We start from the raw sequence: 25,914 nt of genomic DNA on the forward strand, positions 1-25,914 counted from the left end.
GCCGCCTATTTTGCTAAATATTTGGAAGGTTTAATTCCTTAGTCATTGCAAGCAAAAACGTGTAGCATGTGCTCTCTCTTTCTCAGTGTACTTAATTCTACATTGAAATCTGTGTTTTCGGAGATTAGTAATGGAACTTGCCAAGTAACAACAGACACATTTTGGAAAACAATGCAACATTCCACTGAAGTTTAGAAGGGTGAGGAATGTAAACAAGACTGCAGAAGTCTTTGACGTTTATTAAAAGAACACAGTGATTGTTCTATCTGTTTGCATTTTCTTATACATCCTCAATGTGTCTCTATCTGTCCCTTCATGTACACTTCCTATTAAAAAAAAACAAAAAAAACAAAACTCAGGAATCAGTTGGACTCAGCTAAGTGAAGAATAGTAAATTTGATCACTTGGTTTATGCCAAAATACAAAATTAAGAAGTACAACTCTGAATTAAATATAACCTATGTGATTATTTCTTTAAAAATAAATAATAGAAAATAAAAGATGGCAATAGAATTTAAATTTTATTTAAAATTAAGAACATAATGGTGGGGTGAGATCAGAACCCAATGTTTCTTTTGCTTAAGGCAATCAAGTGCACTTATTTCAATGCTTGACAGTAATAAATTCAGTGCTATTGTGGAAATCAGACTTCCCAAACTTCACATACAAACCCATGGAATATGACTGTTTGCTCGTTCTGACATAACACCAGATCCTTTTTAGTAGCTTTTTACTTTACTCTTTTTTTTTGCCTTTGTTAACAATTATGGGCTTTCAATAGCAATGGAAATACTAGAATCTAGTTCTTTCTGGCTTGTATTATCACCACATACAAGGGCCATGGGGCACATACCTTTTTGTAAACAGAGATTTTTCATTTTGGCCTTAAAAAACCAAACAACAAAACCTACAGTTATAATAGTTCAAATAATTCTGTAAAAGTCCACCAAATTCTTAGTGGTGGGGTTTTTTTTACCTGTAGCTAAACTTAAACAATCCTGAAGCCTTTGGAAGTAGTTAGATATCTCTCTCTGAAAAAAAGTAATCTAAATTCTATGCAAGTCTTCATGAAGATGACTACATCTTGAAGATTAGATCAATATTAAAGAGTTTGATGAAAACTTAGAATATGCAGGTACTCCTAATACGTATAGATTAAAAAGGAACTTTTTTCTTGTAGACAGTTCTGCTTAGATTATCAAGCTTGATTTTAGACCGTGGCTACTAATAGGTGCTTTTTCACTCATCAAAATAACTGTAATAAAATATTATTGATTTTAAAATTATTGGGTTCATAAAAGTATTGACATCTAATAATATAAAAAGTGAATTGAAGCTTTTAAAAGACTAACGATTTTGAGACACAAAAGAAACTGGGAGGTAGACAGATGTTTTGAGGATAAACAGATTTTTTATTTTTTGTCTAAGGCAGTATGCCATGGTATGTTTAGAGCAGTATAAAAGCTGCTGACTAATCTCAGTTCAATTCCAGAGTGTTCGCTGCTCATACGTACGGAAGACAATGCACTTTTGGTCTTTGTGAATCTGACCTTCTCTTCCCCATCTCCTTTTTTCTCCTCTCTTTAGCAATACAGCTAAATGGAAGTGCTATAATAATTTCTGCCCATTGCCTGCAGACAGGAAAGTTCTGTTCTTAAAACAGTCATAAAATACTATAAAATAGTAGGTATTGGAGTTGGAGATATGTGCTCTTTTGGTGCATATTTTGCAAAGAATGGTAAAAAGACAGACAACATGACCCCAACAATTGCCAGCATGTACCCCCAGCCAATCTGGCAGTCTCCTGCATAGTAGATGTCCGAGTTCTCACAGAATCTCTTCACAGTAGCCGAGTTGAAACCAAAAGGGTAAACCAAAAGCCCAGATGCCATAATGAACACTAGAGAGGAGAAAAAAACCACAACGGTTATTATCGAATACTTAATTACTGTGAAAGAAATTTCCTTCTTTTAGAGAGGCAAATATATTTTATTTTAAAATCAAGGTGAAAAGTCCCAGTTTAAAACTTATGATTGTTAGATTATCTTCCTTTTCATAATTACCTCTTATGGGCAGCAGTGTCATAACATGGTAGCAAGTTGGCATTGGGGTTATTTTCATGGGAATTCTTGCCCATTATATCACTTCAGAAACGTTGTAATCCAAAATATGTAGCCATTTAAAAAGTAGGATGATTCAGATACAATGGAATCCAGAGGAGAAGAGTTCCCAAGTTGCAGATTCCAAACCAGCTTGATTTTCTTCTCAATAGCACTTTTGTACTTGAGACAAGTAATTACTTTTTTCCGTCAAATAAAATCTTTTATGAAAGAGTTTAAATGTAGTTTTCCAGATCCTGCTGATTAGTTTCTGATAACATAAATGCTTTCTCATTATTCTTATCATTACAAACCCAATTTTTTTTTTTTAAATCCTGCATTTGACCCACAGATGGGGAGATGAAAAACAACACAGTCTGTCTTTTTATTTAGCTTTTAGTATTGCAGTCTTTCAGTATATTTCTTTGAATTATCTCTGTAAACTTTTGGCCTAAGTTTGAGTACATAAAGGCACAGAGTTAAAGTAGTAGGAAATCTCTCCCAGTGAGTCGTCCCTCTAGCAGATAGACTAGCAGAATAATCCAGTGCAAATGAAGAAATATGTCTAAAATACAAGCAAAGCTTAAGCCACCTTTTGGTTTGGAAAGCCAGACTTGGCTCCTGCGATTACACTGCACTATCTCTTAGCTTTTAATAGAACTTTGCATACAGTCTTTACTGCATACATGTTGGATTTAAATGCCATAGCTTATGCAATTAATTTAATGAACAGCAGAACCACTTTTCCAACTTTGAAAATAAGACTGCCCAAGGTAGAAATCGTGACTATGATAAAGATGCATTAAAATAGTCCAGGCAGAGTTCTCAGGGCCTGTTTCTCTCCACCTTGGCAGTCAAGAGGGGTCAGCTGCGCTGACGGGAAGGGTTGAGCCAGCCCAGCCGTTGTGCATACCCCTTGTTCGAGAGAACACCAGGGAACTATTTTTTGTTTGTTTTCTAGCCTTTCTACTGATGAAAAAGCACTGTATATAAAATCTATAGTGTATTTTAAAAGGTTTTATTTTATGTACCCGAAAGATATCACAAAGCTGTCCCTTTTCCTATCTTCCCATTCTTTCAGGGTAGCGTTTTGTTCAAATTCAGCGTGGCTGTTAGTGACTCAAGAATAGTGATAATCAGAATTGACTGTTATGTTTGAGCTGATAGATAATTCATAACCAGCAAACATCTAATGAAATATTAGGGTTATAAAACAAATATTGCACGCTAGTCTCTGCATCTGTAATTGCTTTTCAGGTAGGGCATGTGTGTATTGCTGCAATAATAATAATGGAGAGGCTTAATCTTAAAAGTATCCACTAAAAATGGCACTCACTCATTAATCTTTAATTAAAAAGCACCAAAACCCTAAAACCACTTTATTAAGCTTGAGAGCTAGATGAAGTAGACAAGTTTAACGTGTTCAGCCTGTAAAGTCTCTGAACAATTTGATATAAACTATTTTTTCTAGTCCAAACAGAACCACTGAGTTAATCCCTTGTGAAAAACAGCAAGCCCAAGGAAAGGGAAAATAAACGCAGAAAAAGCGAACAGACACAAACTTGCCAGTCTGTTTCCCTTTTGGGTAACTCACAGGTGGGTAAAAAAAGAAGCTGCCTGCCAGCAAGCAGAGTGCCCTGAACGTGAGGTGTTTAACCTGCCCTTGCTCCCACAGCTGCTCTCCCTGAAGCCTTCATGAAGAAGTTTTCAGTGGTTCCCAAGGAAAGGGCTCGATGGCCCTTCCAGGCTCGAGGTGTGGGAAGGTGATGCTGCAGGAGCCACTGTAGGGAAGGATCCTCCCCAGTGCAGGCAGCGTCCTGAGCACTTCTGTCACCAGCTGCGCCTGCTGTGCGTGCCCAGGGCCGGAGGGAGCTCACAGAGCTCAGCACCGAGCGCTTACCAGCTGTGCTTCTGCATTTAGGCTCTGACATTAAACAAACATGTTGAAGCTCAATACAAAGAAGCTGTATTACGCCGATCTCCCTTAACTACACAGGTAGGACACCGTTAAATACAATATAGAATGAAAACACAGTGAAAATGAAGCTAAACTAGAAGCAAACATCTCATCTAGCAGAGGTCAGTGAGGTTTCCCAAAGGAAGAAAAAAGAGTGAAGGGCCAGCACGCTTCCTTTGTTGAGCGGCACAGCCTGAGAGGAGTGTGACACTTGCGTGCCCAGGAAAATTCCCTGAGCACCACCTCCGTAGGCAGAAACGTAGGAAGCAGCCTTGGAGAACCACCAGAAGAAAGGGAGATTTTTCCTACCGTGACTGTAAACTTTAGTGTTAAACCACTAAGCTGAGCAACAAACTAAGCCATGTTAATCCATAGATCCCTGCAAGTTGTAGCATTCTAGGAAGTGGAACAAGGGGATATGAAGGGGATACATAGCCCAGCCCCACTGCACACCCAGGCTGCTTGACTGCGTGAAGAATCTTGAAATAGCCCCGTGGTGCAAAACCTTCTGTAAAAAGTTGGGCCCATTTGTGAAGGAAAGCGAGCCAGCTCTAAGAGAAACAGCAACTGCTCTAAGCAAGAAGCAGGTCTAAAATTAAAATTTCAGTTTGTTCATCTTTTCAAAGCCAAAATAGTCCATGCATCTCGTTTGGCAAAACAGTATGCAGAATAGGAAGCAATCTTTTTATCATAAAATCCTTTTCAACTTTCCTAACTGGTAAAATTTGCTGGTTTTCCGACACTATCCCTACGCCTTGCTCTGCCTCACGTATCTGTCCATATATGTTTTCTTTTTGATTGAGTTACACAGAATTATTCTGAAGGCTGCGCTTTACAGTGGCACCAGTGTTTTGATTACCACGTGATGCTGATGTTGTGTGGTGTGATTTAATGGGAAAAAGCTTTTTTTTTTTTAAAGGCTAGAAATAATCTGTCACAGTTGAATGTAATGTGTTCACATATCAAACACGCTAAAAAGTTACCCATGGTTTCATACCCTCAGGCATGTCATAGAATGACCTCATTATTCTCATTTAGGTGCCCTCTCTCCTGCAAAGGCTCAAAATATTGAATAGCCTGTTATTATCAGCAGAAGCCAAGCTTTCAGACATGGTGCTAATAACGACTGCTTAATAGTGCTCTCTATCAGCAGCGCAGTTAGCTGGGAGAGCACACAAAGAAACACTGCGGCTCCATTTAGGCTCCTCATATAACACTTAACGCCGCTGCCCTGTTTTCCAGCAACAAACATCACTTTAAAATGTGTCAGAATACGGCAGAGAGTGCATCCTTCCGTTGGGTGCGGTAATCCCGCTGTCGTACAAGGTGATGAGAAAGCTAGACAAAGTGTTATAGCATGAGTGTAAAGGGGACTTGCTGGTCAAATGGGTAGCTGGAGTTCTTAACGTGGCTTGACTGATCGTTTGATTCATCTCCCATCAGCTATTGGGTCTTGTTTAAAACATGCATTTTCTTGTTTTATTGTCTGACACACGGTGTTTGTTATTGCTAGGTCGTCATCACCTGAGTTCTCACCAGCAAGTCACAGCCACTACTGACTGCAAGGTGGTTTAAAGTCCAGTCCACGTGCATTGGTTCAACTGTAAGTTGTTTTTTATTTCTACTTTCTGTTCTGCCCTCCCAAACAGTTACAGTCTCACCCTCACGCCCTTGCATCCTCTACTTCACCAGGGTCCTACAGCCAGACAGGAAGTGGCAGTTTCTCCTCTGAAGGGTCCGCTGGCCAAGGCAGGACCTCTGCACTGTGCTCCTGCTCCATGTGCAGGGCACTTCCCTTTAGGAAAAACAAGGTGTTTTGTAGAAAATATTGTAAATTATTGGCTGAATCAATGACACCTCTACTCAGGGAAAATAGCATTCTCTGCTATTTTAAAATCTAATACACTATAACTCTTTGTCACTGCAATGGTTCATTCGTTTCATTAAGCTCCTGAAATACTGTTTAATTATTTAAATCTATCACATCCCATTTTCAAGTTTATTTTAAACCAGACAAAACAGAAGTAATGCAGTTCTCTAGAGTATGTGTAGAGGGCACCAATGTACAACTCTCTTAAAAAACGTGTACAAAAATTGGCTATTTCCATTTCCATTTGTTTTGGCAAGACTGATGCTTTTGCAAACACAATAGTTGAATAGTTTTCTGTACTGTGAAGCAGGAGTGTGAAAACTTGGCTAAGCTTATGTGTATCCTTGCATACCAACGTTGAAATAGGTGGAAATCCAGAGGTGGACCACAAATATTGTAGAGATCAGAAAGAGCTGTCTTATTGTATTGTATTTGTTTATATGTTTAAACGATGAGTAGTAGTAATACTGATCACCAGTCATAAAATATGCTGTGTGCATGAATTATCTTCCTGAAATTACCTGCTATAAGAATATTAGTTTGTCTTAGAAGTTTTTGTTTATTTCAGGAGTATATTATATTCCTGATACTTGTGACAATGATGGATTAATTGCAAAATGGTGGCACATATCAGACAACCATTAGAATTAGAGCTGAATCACAGACCAGCAAGAGTATTATTCCAACAGATTATCACAGTCTTTTCTCTTCTTGGAACATTTTTATGGACAGAGCTTAATCTACCAAAGCACTTTTCACTCATCTCATCAAGAAGTTTCCTCTCACATATAATCCATTACCTCCCTTCTTAAAGCTGGCAGTTCTTCTTATGCACAATCTTTGACTTTGAATAAACATTTCCTTTCCGGTTTCTACTTTTTATTAATCTAATAATTTTGTTAGCTCCTCTTAAGCTTCTCTTCATGTGATTTTACTTACATCATTTTAAATGAGAAAGCAGATGCTGATCCAAAGCCACAGACACCTTATCACAAACCCAGAAATACAGCTAATATCTGAGCAGCAATGAGAAAACCTTTCAGCCAGACAGCTTCAAAAACATTCTCCTACACTCAGTACTTGCCAACACTCTTCCCAAGCAAATAGTTCTGTAGCGTGGCTGAAGCTTTACTACATTCAGGTTATTTTGGACATAGCTGGTGCAAGTTCACTTGTACAAAACGCAGATGCCTATATGTCTCTTCCAACAATTAGATACCTAAAGACAATGCTAAATAAGATCTGAGATCACAGTTATTGCTGCTAATTAGCTGTGCATGAGCGTACAAACAGAAACAAGATGGGATTTTGGGCTATTCAGAAATTAGTGATTTCCTTTGGGCTACTTCAGAAAAGGAGGAATTATCTGGAGTTAATTTTTATGAGAGCTGAAATACATCTAAAATCATCATTTTAAATGCCAGTTAAGTGAAATAAAGAGGAAAGTGACCTGCCAAAGATAAAAAAACCAGACAAACACCTACTGTTAGAGAAGCTAAACTTGAGGAGCAAGGCAAGCAGGGATGACTGTTAAATGCCATTCTGCTCAGCTGAACTCCTGGCAGGTGCGTGTCAGGTGCCCGTTGTACAAACTCTTGAAAGTAGCCCCAGCAATTGTTCCCTCAAGTAAAGTAAAATGGAGACTGGGAAAAAGGGGTAACAATGCCCATATGCTTGGTATTGAGATGTAGCTGTCCTTTGTAACTGAACAAGGAGCTGCAACGTGTAGTAATGATATAGCCACTTACAGAGTTTAGCTCTTCTCCTTTTGTAAAGAGTTATTCCATTGGCTTCATTTCTGTCAAAAATGTTGTGACTTGAGGAGCACGTATCACTGCTGGGCTGTTGCCAAATAAGTAGATTATACCAGTTCCTTTTCTGTCTTTTCTAAATGGTGCAACTCACAAGTTAGCACTTAGCAGCTGTATTATAAATATGGTTATAATGAAAGCTGTGTAGCTTATCAAACCCCTTTGTTAGGTAACAAAGAAAATGCATTCATTTATATAATGTCTCCAAACTCTATGGTTAAATAAATGCTGACTCTGTGACTGCGGCTCAAAAGCCACGGAACTGCATCAGGAATAGTAACCCGTATTTTCATATATGAATATATATGCAAAACCACTGGGAAATAGATGTATATAAAAACATGGACAATGTTTTCCATTTCAGTTTATTTGGATTTAGCTGAGGTGGAATAGGAAGAAGTTATTTTAAATAAAACTGGCACCAAAATAAGAGTGCCCATGCACCTTTTTTGCACACGTCTTTTTAGTACCACATAAATACCCCATTCAGGTTCTGTTGGCACAACTTCCTCGTTCAGGTGGGCCCTTATTGCACAAATAGCCTTGTTCAGAAATGTCTAACAATCATCCAAATAGCTGAATCTACCTCACTCACTGAAGGGAGTGGAATCTCACTATCCAGACGTTGGAAAAGAAATTTTCTGAAGCCATCACAGAGGTAATTGGGCTTGGTAATTGCTGCATTAGCTGCAAGTTTATTAAGGGCCACAAAAGGAAATGCCATCCCAGTGACCTCTGAGGTTGCATTTCACAGCATGTTTTCTACATGAGAACAAATGATGAAACTTCACTATTTCTGCCAAGTGAGTGGTAGCTATGGTGAAGATTTATAGATGTAATCTGGTAATCTATGGGCCTAATCATGCACTTATAGAGTTGCGTGTCACTTAGTCAAAAAGGCTGAAATGATCTAGCACTGTGTGGACTATGGTGAAGGAGTGCATTTTGTCATCTGCAAGGTTAGAAGATATACAGCCTATTTAGCAGACTGTAAAAGGGAGAGACAAGAGCTAATGTTTCTCAGAATAGCAGACTGTTACACAAAATTTTACAAGGCTCGGAGAGCTAAGAAATAGGGACTGTCAGATGCACTCTAATTTGGAAGCCATTATGATTTTCCTTTTTGTATTGCTTCAGTAATCATATAGATTTTCTATTTAATTTTGGGGAAATTATATAAGTCATGCTCACTTCATCTTCTTCAGAGCACCAAACACAGAAGCAGACCAGTAATATAATATTGACATATTTAAGTGTTGGATTTTTCAGACGAGAGCAGCATGTTCAGAATATCTCGTGCTCTTCCCTGTATCTGTGTGACACTTTATTCAAGAGTTGAGAAGCGCTAATACAAAGTGCATATGTCAGTTGTTCTATTTTGGGTAAACATAATATGGTACACATTTTCTAAGCGATGCACATTGGTTAACTGCTCAACTCTATTTCTACAAATAGAAACAAAGGTGGCAAATGCTTTGCTTCTCTTTTTTAGCAACCTGCCCATGCCAAAACCAGTATGTTCTCCAGCACAAGCAAGGAGCAAAACCGATGACCAAAAATTTTAATTAATACTTCTTCTTGTGATCTTTTGGCTAAGAACAAATGCAGCTTCAACTCACCATCTGATGCATTCCCTAGCAAGGAGCAGTATCGGCCTGGGTCCATACGCAGCTGGAAGCAGTGAGGGAACGGACACGCTTCTTGCAGCATGTTCTCTCCTTTGGAGCCAGCTCGCCTGGGAGGGGGAGATGCTGCCCGGCCTACAGCAGGTCTTGGCTCCTGCTCTGGCTGTCAATTCCAAGTTCTTAAATAGCTATTTAGAGCAGGGGCTGAGGTCCAAAAGACAGACAGTGATGTGTAGATCACCTGAAATGTCATTATTTGACATGACACATTTGCTCCCTTCTCTTCACCTCACAGGTCTCTTTTAAATCAGTCTTTTCACCTCTCCCAAGACTCACAATTTAAGCAGAGCAGACGCTCACAAAACCAGATTTATAATGGAGCTGGTGACCATTAAATACTAGCCTTACATCAGAGGTGACCTTCTTGTAAAGCGTTGTACAGTGAATTTATTTTGACTTTCTGCATTCTGTACCTTGTCTCCCACATCACGGAGACATGGCAGCCAAGTCAGCGGTGGCGGGAGGCCTGATGCCTGAGAATAATGCCCACGTCTCACTTCGTTACAGTTGCACTTCACATCCCAGCAGTCTTCAAGCCTCAGGGATATTGCATTCATTACCTCTTTCAGAGACATGTATTTTACATAAATGGCTGAAAGGTGATTAGAATCCCTGACAGAACAGCACTTTATCTGGAATGCAACCATGAAAAATGTGCGCCTAAAACAGAAAAAGGCATCTTACATCCTTCTCCTAATTGATTTAAGCTACAAAGACCAGTTTCGGGTTTCCCAAGGCACGGAAACTACCAAGAAGACACAAATTACATGTTTTCATATCTCCTAATAAAAACTCCTTGACAGGGGGTTGAAACCAGAGTTTTCTGTTTCTCGGATGTCCTAGTCCTGTGAATGTCATCACTCAGCAGAAGCAAACATACTGCCACCTGATCGTAAAAACCAGTTCTGTAACAACCCTCATTTCACGCTGCTGATTCCAGCCCACCGTAAATCAGTGATACCACGAGTAACGTTGGAAATAATTGTCTGCTCCTGAGCTTCCCTCTTTTTATGGCCCAGGTGCCACACGGCTGTAGCCATATGGTAGACGATGTCCTGCCGAAGGGGGTTATAGCAGCACCTCCGACAGTAACACTACCTGAGTACTTGGAAGCGTTTTAATGCTGCAAACTGCAAAAAGCCAGCTTGTGCTCATGTGGTGGTTTTCCTAACCTTTAAAAACATTATAAAAAGAATCAGCAGTGGCCTAAACCAGCCGCTCTGCAGATAGGAAATGGGATAGCAACTGCTAATTTGTGGAAAGCTGCCTGGAAATGCAGCAAGTGTTCCCAGGGCTGATCCTCAAACAGGTCTGCTGGCGTGCTGCACTCTCTTTTTACCATCCAGCCTTCTCTTTTTCCTGAGCAGAGGTCGTTTGTACTGATTGCTCTCTGTACAAATGAATTAGTGCAGCACAGGTAACATTTTGACTTCAGCCATGTTTGACATCTGTGTTCCTTAGCCAGGTCTTATACAGCAGCTTCCAGGAACGTGTCCTGTTAAAGCACATGGTCAAAACAGCACCTGCTTGATCAAGCCCCCCGCTGAATGAGCAGGAGACAGGTCTACTTTCGAGAACCAACAGCCACGTCTCACACAAGAGCTTGATTTAGTCCAAGGCTGATGGAAGAAAAGAGCCAGACCTCACAGGGTATCTTAGTGCTGAGCACACCGACAGCCTGTCAGCAGGCAGGACCACGGGTGCTCCTCACCTCCCACTGTGGACACTGCTTACAGGCACTTGAGCGAGCCATGGCTTGCAACAGCCTCTGTCAAGTGCAACAGTTTGCCATTTAGTGCACTTCAAACGGGAAGTTTTGGCTCATGTCCCTTCTCTGATGCATGGGGTGAGAAACTCATCGTTGCCTGATGTGTGCTTCAGCTCCCAGCTCGTAAACATACAAATGTAACTTCAGGGTCATAGTAAAACAAAAGAAGTTTGAGGCAGAGCTACTTTGGTTAGAAAAGTAACGTAGAAATCCAGAGTATTGGTAGAAATTCCACAAATACCCGATCATCTTTATCAGGTTGGCCCAGCTGCACAATTTCCTGCCTCCAATTACACAAAAAGGCCGACGTTTTCTCCTTCATTAATGCATTTGAAGGAGTTACTTCATCAGGTTAATAAATCCCTTCAATAACTTGATTATACTTTGATACAATTATCCAAGTGGTGCAGCTAACAAATGATCATCATTTATATTTCTTGACAGAACAGGATAGTTAATATATTTGGACCATGAAATATAAAATCCATAAATAAGCTATGGGGACAGTGGAATGTCTTTGTAGGGGAGGGGTTTTTTTCTATCTCCTGTTAAGGTAGCACTGGAAATCCTCTGTCTCCTGTGCAAGTAACTTCAGGGAAGTGCTAAGGAGAACTGCAGAAGGCTGGTGCCTCCCAGCAATGTTCTGCTTCCCACCGAGCGCTTAGGAAGGAGGCAAGCTGCTGCAGGACATGTACCATTGCCCATAGGGAGATGTCTTAAAATGCATCAGATTTATTTGTTCCAGCACTTTGTCAGGTTTAAAATCCAGCTTCATAAAGTCTGTTCCATTTCTTAAGGTTAAGATCTTTGGCTAATTCTGACAGGGTGCAGTGACACCATCAGAAAATAACATTATATTCTGGAAATTATTTTAAAACTAAATTGAGTTGGTTGCCTTGCCATTTGTTTTTCCTGTGGCACCATAGCAAACGACATCATCAACAGAATAACCTGAGGGACAAGGGGGCTTTTGGAATCCTCACCTTCGACTGGCCAGCAGTATTGCAGCTTCCTATTACCAGAGTAATAATATTTACGGTAGGTAGACTGCAAGAATGGAACCATACCATTTATTTACTTATACTTGATAGCCACCTCTGGCAAGAACAAATTTCCCATTAATCACCATCTTATCTCTGTAAGAAACAGTTACTCTCAAGGACATCTGTATTATTCCCTGTGTTTTATTAATACAGAGAATAGCTATGGATCTTCTGACATGGAACTTTATTTATTTTCTAGATTTTCTTTTTTAAGGGCAGCTGAAATGCTTAAATAAAATAAATGATCTTTCTTAATAAGCAAACTACTTAAGACCCCAACCATAGCCAGGGACATGTGCATTGAAAATTTATCTGAATATATTGTTATGTAAAGAAGCTGCAAATCAGTCTCTCATTCTTATCTTTTTTATCTTCTGAAACGCCAGTTATAAATTCTGAGTTTCTCGTGGGAGTGCAGATGACCTTGTTAACATGTGAGAGTGCCAGAAAAGCAGTTCTCTCTAGTGCAGGGGGTCAGGGAAGTGAAGCCCGTTTCTCAGCTCAGGTCTTGTAATTAAAAAAAAAAAAAGCAGCATATTTCTCTTCCCTTTCACATAGTCTTTAGCTAGCATTTTAAAGATTACATATCATATTGAGCTCCAGGCTGATTTGTTTTTCTAATTTTCAAGAGCACTGCATCATATATTTTCATCTTTAAAAAATAAATCAATATAGGCCCGACAGGGGACAATATCAGTCAGCCCAATTCTCTTTTATGTGAGAAAAGCATTAGTGGAAAGACTTCCGCAAGCTGCAATTTTTGGAAGTTTCTCCCAGTCAGTGGACTTGATTCTGTTCAGTTTCCTAAACGTAAAGACGGTCCCAGATAAGCTCAGGTCTGAGGTCAGCTCGGAAGGACCAGGGCCCTTCCCGCTGGCCGCGGACTAACCCCTGTGCCATCTGCTTGGAACTAATGGAGCTGCCGTTTCCCATTTCCTCTCATTTTGGCTCCAAGCACCACGCAGAGCTGAGAGCAGCCGAGCCGCTCAAGCCCTGCGATTGCAGAGGAGATGCAAGCGGCGTTTAATGGCTCCTTTCCCCTGCAGCCACCTCTCAGCTCTGTCTGGGTGGGCGGTAACTGTTGCAAGCGGGATCTGGTGATTCTGGTGTGTTTTAGATAGAACAAAGCAAAAGTCTCTGTCACCAGCCAGCCCTGTTCCCCCTCTCTCTCCATCTATCTCAGCCCAGACAGTCTCCACGTTGGTTGTCCTGATACACCCTGAGTGTCCTGTCCATGGGAAAGAGAATCTGAAGGTGGAGGAAAGGAAAGAAGGGAGAGACACAGTCCATGACCTCTGTGGAACCGTGGCCCCTCTTCGGAAGTGGCCAAGTCCTTGGTAGGGAGGAGATAGGACCTGTTGCCTGAAAGCAAGTAATTTATCTTGCAATAGGGCAAGCCTTATGCAGTACCAGAATTAGGGGGTTATGCTAGTGGAAGGGGGATCTATTCATTTTAATTTGCAGTTTAATTAGGTGTCCAATACTGTACAATGGTGAGACGCTTGGATGGGATGAGCCACCTAATTGTCAGGTGAGCATGCAGTCACGCCTGCTTCCTAAACTCAGTGCTGCTCACACAGCAACTACTCTGGAGTCTGTCAGGTGTGATTTAACTACTAATTTGCTTGCAAAGTGAAAGCTGGGCTTTCAAATAGAGTAAAGGTCTATATCCTTTGTCCTGTCCCTGTGCCACCGCTGGGTCCAAGCTATGCTGGTCCTGCCAAGGATGCCTCCCAGCATGACTGTCCCGTGTGAGATGTCAGGTGTGGGTCGGTTGGCTGAGCCAGGAGAACAGGAGGAGCCTGGCAAACCCTCCCGTCAGCCTGGGCTGCTCTGGCAGGTTACGGTGACCCAGCGGATCAGCGTGTGTCAGTGGGGGTGTCAGGATGCTGTTGGGAGGAACGCCAGCCATGCAGCTGGGTTCCTCTCACTCCAGCGGGTGAGCGGAGTTCAGCTGTGTCTGCCCTGCACCCCACCACCTTGCGGAGAGCTGGGACCCCCCCTTTTGCCTCAGGCACCAGCACTGCCAGCCCCACAACACAGCAGCGAGGAATGCCCTGGGCAGGCGCTGTGTTAGGGCTGGTTAGTCCACGACGGGGGCTTCCTTCAGGGATGACAAAAATAACCACACAGCATTTCCATCTTCCTGTCTTCAAATGCTTGAGCTAATAACGTTTATGGGGCAGCACAGAAAAATTAACTTAAAGACATCATTTGTCATCTCAGAATACTGAATTACACCATTACCAAAAGGGATACAGAGAAATGTGTTTAATAAACATAGTCTGTTTTGCACAATTTACTTTGCATTTTCCATGTCCTGCAACAAGCACAGGATAGCCAGGCTTCTTAATGATCTCAATATATGAGCAGAAAGAGCAGTTCCCTGAGGACTACTGATAGATCGGGAAAATACTCATTTGTTCTGGCAGAAGTGATGTGCATCTAGGCAGGGCAAATGGCGAACCCTAAGTGCATACAGCAGCTATCAGGGGCCAAAAGTTTCCATTCATTTAAGTGATTTTCCCTCTAAGAAAAAGACGCATTTCAGCACAGCACCAGGACATAACAGCACTTGTTCTCTGTCCTAATTCCTTTAGGGTTTTGTGTGACAAAGGCATAAAGAGGCCCCACATTCATTTTAGAGACTATAAATGCGCAAGAGTCAGCTTGCAAATTAAAAAATTGCTGCCACTTGCTTAGATCCACTGTTTAGAGGAGGATATAAGGTCTTGGCGGCAGTATCTGGTTTCTGTTCAAGGGACTTGGGAACAAGTTAGAAGATTTAAAGGATTTTTCATCAGCTGATCTAAATTTCTGCTTGGCTTTTTAGTACCCAAGAAACACTCCATGCCCACTGATTACAGTCCTTCCTACACTCTGTCACAGTCATATTAATTTTGTGGTTTGGCACAATCGTTGCCACCTGGAAATTTGCAACCTGGTGTTTGCTAGCAACAATGGGCAACCTCTGCGCTGTACACGTATTTCTCTAGCATTCATTTTCAAATTAGCCACAGAAAGGACAAACTAAAAGCAGATGTGTCATACTTTTCGCTGTATGTTTGGAAGCTTGGTCATGGAAATATCTTTGTCAGATAAATGAATTCCAGGTCACTGGGATAAACAGATGCAATAAAATACTTGTATGTAGAAGAACTCCATGCAAAAATGTGATCCAACAACTCTTCAAGGAAATTGCCGTGTAAGAGATCCAGCTTTGAGGCTTACCTCAGGCTCTTGCATAACATGATAGCTAGTACTTTAAACTGGAGAAAATGTGATGGGATCTTCTGATTTTTTTCCACTTGCTTTTTCAATTTCATGGGATCAGCAGAAAGTGAAGGGAACCAAAGCTAAACTAATGCTGTGCTTTTGACACCACCACTGCCTGAACATATGGCAGCGATCGTCATACCATCATCCAAAATCAGCATCCCAAAATTGCCAGAAAATATGGATTTTTGACCTGTTTTCAACATCACATGAGAAGGAGGAAAACCAGAAATAAATGGGAAGGCTGAAACAATTGGAAAACAGAAGTTATTTAGTTTGGCCACTGACTTATTAATGCATTACAGTTATGTACCCAGGAATAAAGCCTCACTTAAAAATGTTCTTCAACTCTAGCTGGGATTATTTGCAGGAAATCAAAACAGTTAAAGAATTAGAATGAAATCCTGCCCATACTGAGTCAACAGAAATGTTGCCACTGACCTCATTAGGCCAGGTTCTGTCCCCAGATATCTACAAAGAACCACAATGCTCTTGCAGTGTGAGTAGCAGATTAGTATTCAGCAACACTCGTTTATCTTCCCCTACAGAATCCTTCATTTTTATGCAGCCAGCCTAAAAAATTTGCTCCACAAGTTTGCATTTTGGTGCAAGGCAGACAACGATCTGTGCTCCTTCTCAGGCTGTTTGCCCAACGTCGCCATTCCCAATCGGCTTAAGCACTTCTGAAATGATTATTTTGCCTCCATGTCCCTTACAAGAACTTTTCCTCTGAGGTATCTGCTCTCTCAGCTGCAATTCTAAGGCATTTCAGGGTAGGCAAGAACTACAAAATTAACACTGTCCTCATATATATCATAAAGAACACACTCCTTTAACCCTGTCCTTCAAAAACCTGTAAGCATTTGCCGTACGTCAGCAATTCGCCGTATGCTTTTGCAAGGAACGTTTCGCACCTGCCACCATAATACAGGAAAAATGCCGCCTTTGCAGGAGAAAACATTAACTAATTTACACAAAGCCTTAGGTGGTCTATTAGCCCTGCATAAAACCAAGAACATGTAATTACTGGATCCACAGTCAGAATTAATTTGATTGACTACAAAGGAGCAATGAGTGGAGCAATTAAGAACAAAGCCCAAGTAAACTCCTCTGATAGGGAAGCTGTGGCCTGGCTGAGTGAGGCCGACAGCAAGATACAAACCAAGAACCGTGTAACCAACTCGGCACAGTAGTAATCTTCTAGCGTTGGTTATTTGGTCGAATCATTCCTTCTCCTGTGTTTCTGGACGTGGCTTCTCCTCTGTGGCTGATGCCATTTGGGGAGGACACCGTGACGGGCAGTGCAGCAGAAGCTGTCCCGCAATTGGGATGGAATAGTTGCTCCATAGGCTTAATTTCATTAAGATAATTGTGGCTGGTCAAGAGTCACATGTGCAGTTAAATTTCGGATGGAAAAGCCCATGAAAAGAAAAGTGTCTCCATTTTCGAGCTCTCCAGCCACACAGGTTAATTGCAAGTATTTTGCCAGTGCCTGCGGTAAGGCAGGAACCTGTGGTGTTTCTGTCGCAGCTTCTGTCCACAATATGATTTAATGCCCTCTATGAGCAATTGCGTCTTGGTGCTTGTAATAAGAAAATGTCATAAAGGTACTTGCTGCCTGGTCCAACACCTTTTGGCTTTGACAGTTCAAATTTACAGCTTTAATTCAGGAGTCTGGAAGCCTGGTATTCTGCACACTTAGTGAAAGGCTGAAGGAACAATATTTTATCAAATGTTCACCTATGTTCAGTGACCCACGGAGGATATAACCCCTCAGACCCTGTGAAATGACTTGCAGACAAATTCGTAGTCCGCATTGTCCACTGGCAAATTACAAAGTCCTAGTTAAACCTCTCTGTGCCTGGATGTCCTGACTTGAATGTTTTGCCTCCGTACAATAGAGAGTTGAACTTTCAGCAGATTAATTGGACAAGTGCTCAGCTGGGTTCTCTCAGCCTTTTATAAGATCCTCTCAAGCTTGATTTCTCCATACAACAAGCTGCATTTCAGAATTGTCTCCTGGCCTTCTATTTCTGCAACCTTTTTCCTAACAGGATTATTCTTCTGAGGGATGGAGTAGCTGAGATACACACACAATTATCAGTGAATTCACCCTCACCACCTGAATTGCCTTTGCTGGGATTGACCAAGCACACAAACCACTGAGGCTCCTTCCACAGCCACGAGATGTGGGTGGTGCAGAAAAAAACAGGCTGAGGGTCTGCCACAGCTCCGGGGCTATTTGGCATCCGCATTAAAGCCTCAACCTGGATTTCTGCAGACTGAAAGAGACTGTCGAGGAGAACTCTATATATCATTTCACCAGTTTCAGGGAAGATCAGGTCCTCTCTCTCAGTTCTGCAGCTATCCACAGTGTCTCGGGACATAACATTTAGAAAGTAGCATCAATCAGGAATGATGTGCCCTGAGTTTAGGGGCTATTTGGCATCCGCATTAAAGCCTCAACCTGGATTTCTGCAGACTGAAAGAGACTGTCGAGGAGAACTCTATATATCATTTCACCAGTTTCAGGGAAGATCAGGTCCTCTCTCTCAGTTCTGCAGCTATCCACAGTGTCTCGGGACATAACATTTAGAAAGTAGCATCAATCAGGAATGATGTGCCCTGAGTTTATTGGCACAGGACTGGCTCGGACATGGTTGTGAGCCAGAGAGGTCACAGCCCAGCCCCCACACCTTGACCAGCGAAGAAAGAGCCAGGAAGGAGGTGAGACATGTCGTGAGCACCCATTGCAGGAGGAGAAAAGTGCCCTTCAGAGCTAGGGTGACCTTCCTAGTCCTGACACCCCGGTGACCAGGCAGTTCATTACACAGACGCAGTGACGGCAGACATGGGGTGCATTTTTGCAGGCAGGGACTGTGACTTTTGCTTTCTGCAGGAGTCACGATATATTTCACAAAACTGGTGCAACTGAAACACAGAGCTAAGTGCACCCGGGGGAAAGGCGCTGACACGCAAACACCGTGTGGGAGACTCTGAACAAAACAGCTACGGGATTTCCTTTAGGAAAAGCCGAGCAGTGCGTGTGGCTGTCGTGCCCGGGACAATGTCACCCTGCTGAGCTCAGCGGGTCGGTGGGAGCCAAGTAATGAAGCGTTAAGCAGAGGTGAAGGGATGCAGGACCCCAGCCATTGCCTGGGCTGGAGGGGGACACTCCTGCTCCTTTTGCAATCCAATTTAAGTCCCACGTCTCTGTTACCACTGTGTTCCCAGGGGTCATGTCTGAGGCTGTTAGAAAATGCAGGCACGGTAGTGCTGAAAACATCCCCAATCTGTGCCGTATATGTAGCTGTTTAATAAGGTCTGCTGTCATTACAGCAAAACGACTCAAGGACTTCCTTAAAAAAGCCTCTCATTTACAGTAGCGTAGATTACCTTAATGTTTTTTACTGGGAGGTGCTTTGAAATACTGTGCAAACATTACAAAATGGTCCTGAAATAATGTGAATTTAAACTGAATCTAGCAAGGAAAATATAAATATTGGTAGAAGAGAAAGCATTTGTTGAAATTTGCTGCGATCTTCAGCAAAGGAGTATTTTTATGAAAAGTAGGCACTTCTGGAGTTTTACAGAATATCTGGCACATGGGAGTCAGTGGCACAAATCCCTGATGGAGAGATCTATGTGCAAAGTGTAAAGATTAGCAAGAATTTTCTCCTACCAGCAAAACTATCTAAAAACTAACATTACAAAGCAATGCTATTATTTAATATTTAGAAAGCAGGAGCTACATTTCCAGGCAGCGTCTCAGTTTTTGAAGAGAATGTCAAAAACCTGTATTGATGTCCAGGTCTCTTCAAAGCTTTATGTAACCCTGACTATAATTGAACCTTTCATCTATGCCACCTCACTCTGAAGGTTTCATTCTTACTGACTTTCATGTGTTTTCTCTCTGCTCTCAGCTTTATACCTGCTGCTATCCCGTGACTTATCCCGAATTATCTCTGACTTCTACTGGCACATTAAACTCCTTCCTTCCTTTCCATCACATTTCAATGACACTCTCCCTTTTATTTTTTTTTTTAAACAGAGACTAAACTTTTGCATTGTTTCCAGGTTATACTTTATGGCCTTAGTTTTCATTTGTGCTTTAATGTGTAGTGGAGCGCTGGAAAATTTCCTTTGTACCAGCCTGTGTGTGTGTTAGCACAGGCTTTCTCTGGTCAAATAAACACAGCCCAAATGAGCCCTCCACGAACAACACCTATGCACCCCTGTTTGAACAAGAAAAATCCCTGAAGTCTCTATCTGGTGAATAAAGGAGATATCCGGGACATGCTGATTTAAACCTGGCCAGGTCCTCGTGTTCCCGCAACGGGTAATTACTGGTGGAATCTTAAACGGAAATTTATTAATCAGAGTAGGAGCTGCTGCCAGTGCCCTTCCCGTCAAAACTCAAACAGCAGCAAGGAAATGAAGCAGTAATGACAAGGCTTCCATTTAGCCTCTAAATCTATTTTTCTTAGGTATCCATATTTTAGTGAAATTTATGCTTTCTAATGTAGGAGACATTTTGATGATCTTAAATACAGTCTCTAATTAAACATTCTGTAATTAAACTTTGTGGTTTATCTATGTAAAATGCCAAGGAATTAGAACAAGCTTTATTCCTCCAGGTTAAGCCCTACTTTAGCTCAAAGACATGAAGAGAAGCCGGTATCTGACACCAGGTTTTACTGAGCAGTCCTGGAAGCAGGAGGTCCCTGTACCAGAGAGCCCCGGCGGCGCGGAGCCCAGGCCATCTGTGCCATGGCAAGGCCAGTGGGCTGGATGTGCTCCCAGCCTACACGCCTCTCGGCCTGGCTTGGTTGGAAACTCTTGTCTCTCTTGACTATTTACTTGTTTACTTTTTCCCCAGCCTTTGATGTCTTTCCCATATGGGATGTGGCTTTTGTGAGCCATAGATTACTTTAATCTGAAAAGAACATTTTTGGAAAACATGCAGAAGACACAAGTATAATGGATTTTGAATGTCTTCATTCTCACATGCCAATGTATAACACTGCAAAGCATAAAAATACATTTTAAATAATAATTTTAATTAAATTGGGGAGGGTCTGGCATATGCCGTACTTGCCTTTGTTTGCTACATCTGTGAAACATCCATTATTTTTTCCATAGTGTAAATGATCTCATTTCTGTTGCTTTCCCTGCAACACAGTGCCATGTTCATTCCTCCTTTGAAAATTTCAGAAAGAGAAGCAATTTGTAAGAATGACAAGAAAATGGCTTCTCATTTGTGTACACCACAACCATCCGACACACAGAAAGAGGCTCTGGTGAGATGCACAATTCCTAATTCCCACTGAGTTTCAGATTAAAAAAAATAATTTACATTGACCAATTTGATCATAAAGATTCTAATTCGGCATAGGTTAATTGAGAAGTCAGATTTCCTGCTATCACTTCTGGAGAGGAGGGAGATAAGCGAACACAATGACTCTTTATCAACAATATGGGGACTTCATTTAAAGAGAGAGCATTAGGTTACAGGCTAGAAGATTAGTAGCAATCAGACTGCTCTCAGAAAAGAAAATGCACTGGGTAATAAAGATAGAAGGAAGGCATGAAGCTGGATGCATAGAAATGAGGTTTGATGCCAAATATTACAGGTCAGATCTGAGCTATCTGTCAACTTGGCACTGATCATTGCCAATGCACAATTATTCTTATTCACCTGTGATCAGGTCATTTACCACTACCGAGATGATGGCTCCTCCCACCCATTCCAGTTGTTAATGGTGTTTGAATGAAAAAAAGTCCATCTATTATCTCTTTGAGATCACTAACCGTTGTATAACAGTACATAATAGTATATGAAATACATTTACTTTTTCCCAGTCACCCATAAGAAGGTATCAGCTGCTATTCTGTTCCTCAACCACAACCCCATAAATCCAAGTGCAGTTCTGCATTTAAAGGTGGCAGTCTTATTTTTCCTTTTCCTTTGTGCGCCATGTGTTTTCCATACCAAAAAGTGCCTGTTTTGTTGCAAGTGACAGAAGGAGAATTTAAAGGGATGCTAGAGGATCATAAAGACTCCTCTCTATCCAATCCCTAGCATGCATTCGCCTTATTGTTCTGCTGACTAAAGAATTAGAAACTATTAATATTGTCTCTGCTGGCAGGTCAGAAAAATACTTATTCTGTAGCCGTGTAGATTAATCCGAAGGGGAAAATAACCCTGCAAAGCCCTGCAAAAGCTGGCTGTCTAACCAATCCATTTTCTAAACCCAGATGTTTTCAATCTGTTTAAGCGTTAATCTCACAATACTTCTTTTTACGCCTTGTGAAATGATTTCAACATATATTGAACTATTAGAGAATTCATGTAATTAGCACAGTTATTACTCTTTATGAAGGAGCCTTTTGAAGGAAACCCTATCTGTGAGTTTGCCCATCATACACTCACATTAATTACTGAGGAGTGTTAGGACCTCTTGCCATTAGCTTTTTTGATGGGCTCTGGATACTGCCCAACTCTGGCTACTTATTTTTCAAGGAACCTTACAGTGAAATCAGAGGCAGTTGAATACCAGGTAAATTATAAATTTAATGCTGGCGTTCTTCTGTGATGAGAGCCTGAATAAACTGAGAGTTAGCCTTCAAAGAAAGATGATTGAAGGGAAGACACGGAGCACGTGTCCCCTTTGCACAAGGATGAGACATTCCTGATGTTCAGCGCCCTCCCTTGAGAGGTGGTGGGAGCACAAGAGTTAAACTACAAAGCAGTTATTCTGATATTACATCTGAGGACTAATCGAGGTTCCTGGACAGACCAGGAGGAGTGGGCAGAGGCTGAGGTCAGAAGTACTGTTTTCCAGAGCCCCTGATGGGTATGCAGAATCGGTTTGCAAATGAAGGCACTAGAATCCAGTCTCTGAGATTTACTTCAGCAAAAACTTGAGTAACTATAAAATGTAGTTACAGTTCAGGCATTTTTCCTGAAAACTGGAGAGATTTTTTTCTTCTTATGCACACCCTTCTAATGTCTTTTCTTGGTATGACTTTGGTCTCCTCTCTTAAAGAGATGGTTTGAAATACGACAGCTAGACTGTGAGTTTTAAGCCAAGACAGGTGCTGGCGGGCTCTGCTCTCTGGGCTTGCTGTGTGAAGAATAATGGCTTGTGAAAGAAAGGTTACAAATAAGGTCAGGAAGCAGCTCAGGAAGCCTTGCATTTCATGTCAAGGATCTTAAAGGTTATAGGAGGGCTGCAAAAACTTTCCTCTGGGGCTGCTGACTGACAGATCGCTGTCCTGATTATAACCTGATTTTGATAAATCATGTTGATCTACCATTTGCAAAAGGCTTTAAAGACCACTGTTGGTAAATCGTGTGTTCCTGTGAAATACCAGATCAAATCCACGTGAAAAAAAGCAATTTATGCCTTGCTGTATATCTGCTGGCATGCACACTGCAGGGGAGCTGGCCCTGCCACCCGAGAGTGAGACCTCCAGCCCAGGGGAGCTGCCCAGCTTTAAACTGCCGCGCTCAGGGGAGCCTCTTCCAGTTTCCTGAATCTCCGTAGACATCCCAGTTCACTAAAGGCCATTTAGCTCCTTGAATCCTTAAGCGAAGTCCCTTTGCCTCACAAGCAGGCAGCAGATTTTGTCTGTGGGAACTGTCTGACAGAGACTACGTGCAGTTGCAGACGGCTGGGCTCACCCACGCAGAGTGAGGGGTTTATCGTGGGGTTTAAGGACGCTTCTTTTCTAAGTTTGGTATGAGAGGAGGGAGAGGAATCAGTTTCAAATTAAAATGAGGATTTTTCAACTCGTCCTTAATATTTATAGGGCTCCTTTCGCCTTATGGACAAATCCTCAAAGAGAAGATGGAAAGCTGCACATCTTTATTTCTTGTGCCTTCAGTTCAGCTTCTCATTGTTCATACGACTCTAAGCAAAATAACTGTTCTGGATATGCAGTCATTTACAAAATCCAGCCTACTAAGCCTTGAACAGCAGAGACATGGCCTGCTATATTTGTTCCTTTGTTGTTGCTATGGCATTACCACACATTTTTCCATGTAGGAAAGGAAATCCCATGGAGACCAGATAATAAAGGCTTGAATTTCCAGGGCACAGTGTCCGTCTCGCCTCTTGACCTGTTTGACACCTTCTTTCACCAAACCTGCATTCACTGAATCCAAATAAACAGCCAGTCATCAAAGGAAATAGTTTAAAAGGATTGCTCTTGGTTATCCTTGATGAAATATACATTGGAAAACCTGCATTTTAATCATGTTTGGAGTTCTGCATTTCAAAAATGGTTTTGTTTAACTACATCAGGCTTGTCATTCAGGGAAGTTTCCTTCCGTAGGATGCCTGCATTTAAAAGTCAAGATAACCAAACCCAAACAAATTTCCCAGGGGGCTGTAATGAACCAGACAAGCGTCTCACATGCTCGATGTCTGACCTCTGCACTGTACCAGGTGTATCTGCAAGAGTCCGAGATGCTGCATGTTTATACAACATCATCAATTCAGTCATGAGGTATCATCAAAATATCATCACTGCATGTCGCTGTTTGGAACAACCTTGGCTTAGACTCTCTGCTTGGCTTGACGCTACTTTACAAAGATTAATCCTGTGTCCCAGCCAGTCTGCTCTGCCTAAAGCCCCTGATCATTTTGCGTTGCACAGAATCATTGTGCCTTATTTTATCTTAGTTATTTCGTGGTGTTACCTGAAATTATCCTTTGCATATATGTTAAAATTGATGTGTTAAAATGAGTTTGTAAAATGCTCTGGGACATTAATCCTATATGATTTTTCATTCAGGCCAACATACAAGGCATACTTGGTACCATCAATCTTCAACTTATTTGAACGTATATGTAGTTCAAATTTAACTGTCACCTGTTGATGTAGTTACTAGGGAAGAAAGTACAGTTCACAACCAACTAAAGAGCAAATGTCCCAGACTCAGAATTGTTCTGACGCAAAACGGCACGGTGTATTTTGGGCCAGGCTTCTTGGGCTTCATTTGTAGTCTGTCTTCCACTTCTTGTAACATAATTCAAAAGCACTGGGCTAGCCATCCAGGCATACTAAAAGTGCCTTGTATCCTCTCATCTTTCATACCCACACATCCATATTGCATAGAGGATATTGCAGCAGAAGATACAGGCAGCCAGCACGGGATCATCCGCCACAGGCAACGTACAGCTTGTGGCCTTCCAAATTCTTCAGACAAAACTAACAGCGGCCTTGCAGACTGAATGGACTTCTAGTGAGTTTGATGGATTCTGCATCAGCAGTTTCTAATGGGGCATCTAAAGAGGAAGAATTTCCTTCCCATAGAGATTCCTAGGAGAAGGCAGACTGATAGTGCGAAGGGTCCTGTTTGCAATGCTTTGATGCTGTGCAAGAGAACTCAATGACAAGACTCAAAGTCTTCATCTCTTCTGAAAACTCATTTGAGTTTTCAGGGGATAGTGACTGTGCCACAGGCTTGTCACGTGCCACAGCAGTCCGTAGTGGAAAAAGGCGCCAGGAAACCCCAAGAGCTCCTTGGTCAGGGCCATTTAACTCAAATCCCCAGAGCCGCTGTGGAGGAGGTGCAGAAACTGGGGCTAGAAGTCTGCTGCCACGCCAGAGGGAGGCTGCGGTTTTAGATGGGGTGTTGTTCTGTAGTTAGCAAAAAGAAAACAAAGCCTAAAATTCCTTTGTTGAATCTAGACAGGCAGCAGTACTAATACATTCCTCCTGGTCACATATCCTTGACTTAGTTATTTTTGCATAATCTTTTGGCTGCAACTATTGATAAATAAATTGGTTTACAAACCAGAAAGTAAGTCACCATTCACTGCTGAGCTACTATTGTGCCTCACATTTGTAAGGCAGCTTTCAAGCTTGTTTTTTAATCAGTTTGACTTGACATTTTGTTTTCCTACTATTATTTATGAGCTGTATCTTATGAATGGATTATGTAAAATAGTTTAATTCCAGTTGTTGCCGTTTCTCAGATGCAATCACACAAAAGCCTGTTTTGAGTAGAACACTCGGGTCCAGATTTTTTTTCTCAGTTGTGCTGATACAAACTAGACCATCATCCACTGAGATCAAAAGGGCTTTCCTCGGATTTACAACCGTTATGAGCATTTAGGAAAAAAATCCAGGCAATGCACTTCTCAGAGTAAGCAAAGGCACATCAGCACCTCTCAGCAGCACATTCCACAGATGAGGTTAACCCACTAACCAGTGTCCTCAGCCCAGTAACTGACCCTGGTGATCCTTGTTGCAAGGAATGATCAACTGCATTCAGCTGTGAGTTGATTGCTTTTGCTAGAATATGTCAGAAATGTGGATGGGGGGACTTTGCAACATTTGCTATCTAAGATTTTGGATGCACTCAGTCATTTCCAAGCCTCTAAAACATTGG

At 41.6% G+C, this 25,914-nt stretch overlaps 1 protein-coding gene across 1 annotated transcript in view; it reads right to left on the reverse strand.

Moving 5' to 3' along the window:
- Nucleotides 1-1,586: 1,586 nt before the first annotated feature.
- TMEM211 (transmembrane protein 211) overlaps nucleotides 1,587-25,914 on the reverse strand; it is a 53,013-nt gene continuing 28,685 nt past the window's right edge. Inside the window, exon 3 of the mRNA XM_009865838.1 lies at nucleotides 1,587-1,900. Coding sequence (XP_009864140.1) covers nucleotides 1,674-1,900 — 227 coding nt within the window. The 3' untranslated portion in view covers nucleotides 1,587-1,673. The remainder of the gene's footprint in view (nucleotides 1,901-25,914) is intronic.

Source organism: Apaloderma vittatum, unplaced genomic scaffold (assembly GCF_000703405.1).
Source record: "Apaloderma vittatum isolate BGI_N311 unplaced genomic scaffold, ASM70340v1 scaffold14803, whole genome shotgun sequence".
NCBI lineage: Eukaryota > Metazoa > Chordata > Aves > Trogoniformes > Trogonidae > Apaloderma > Apaloderma vittatum.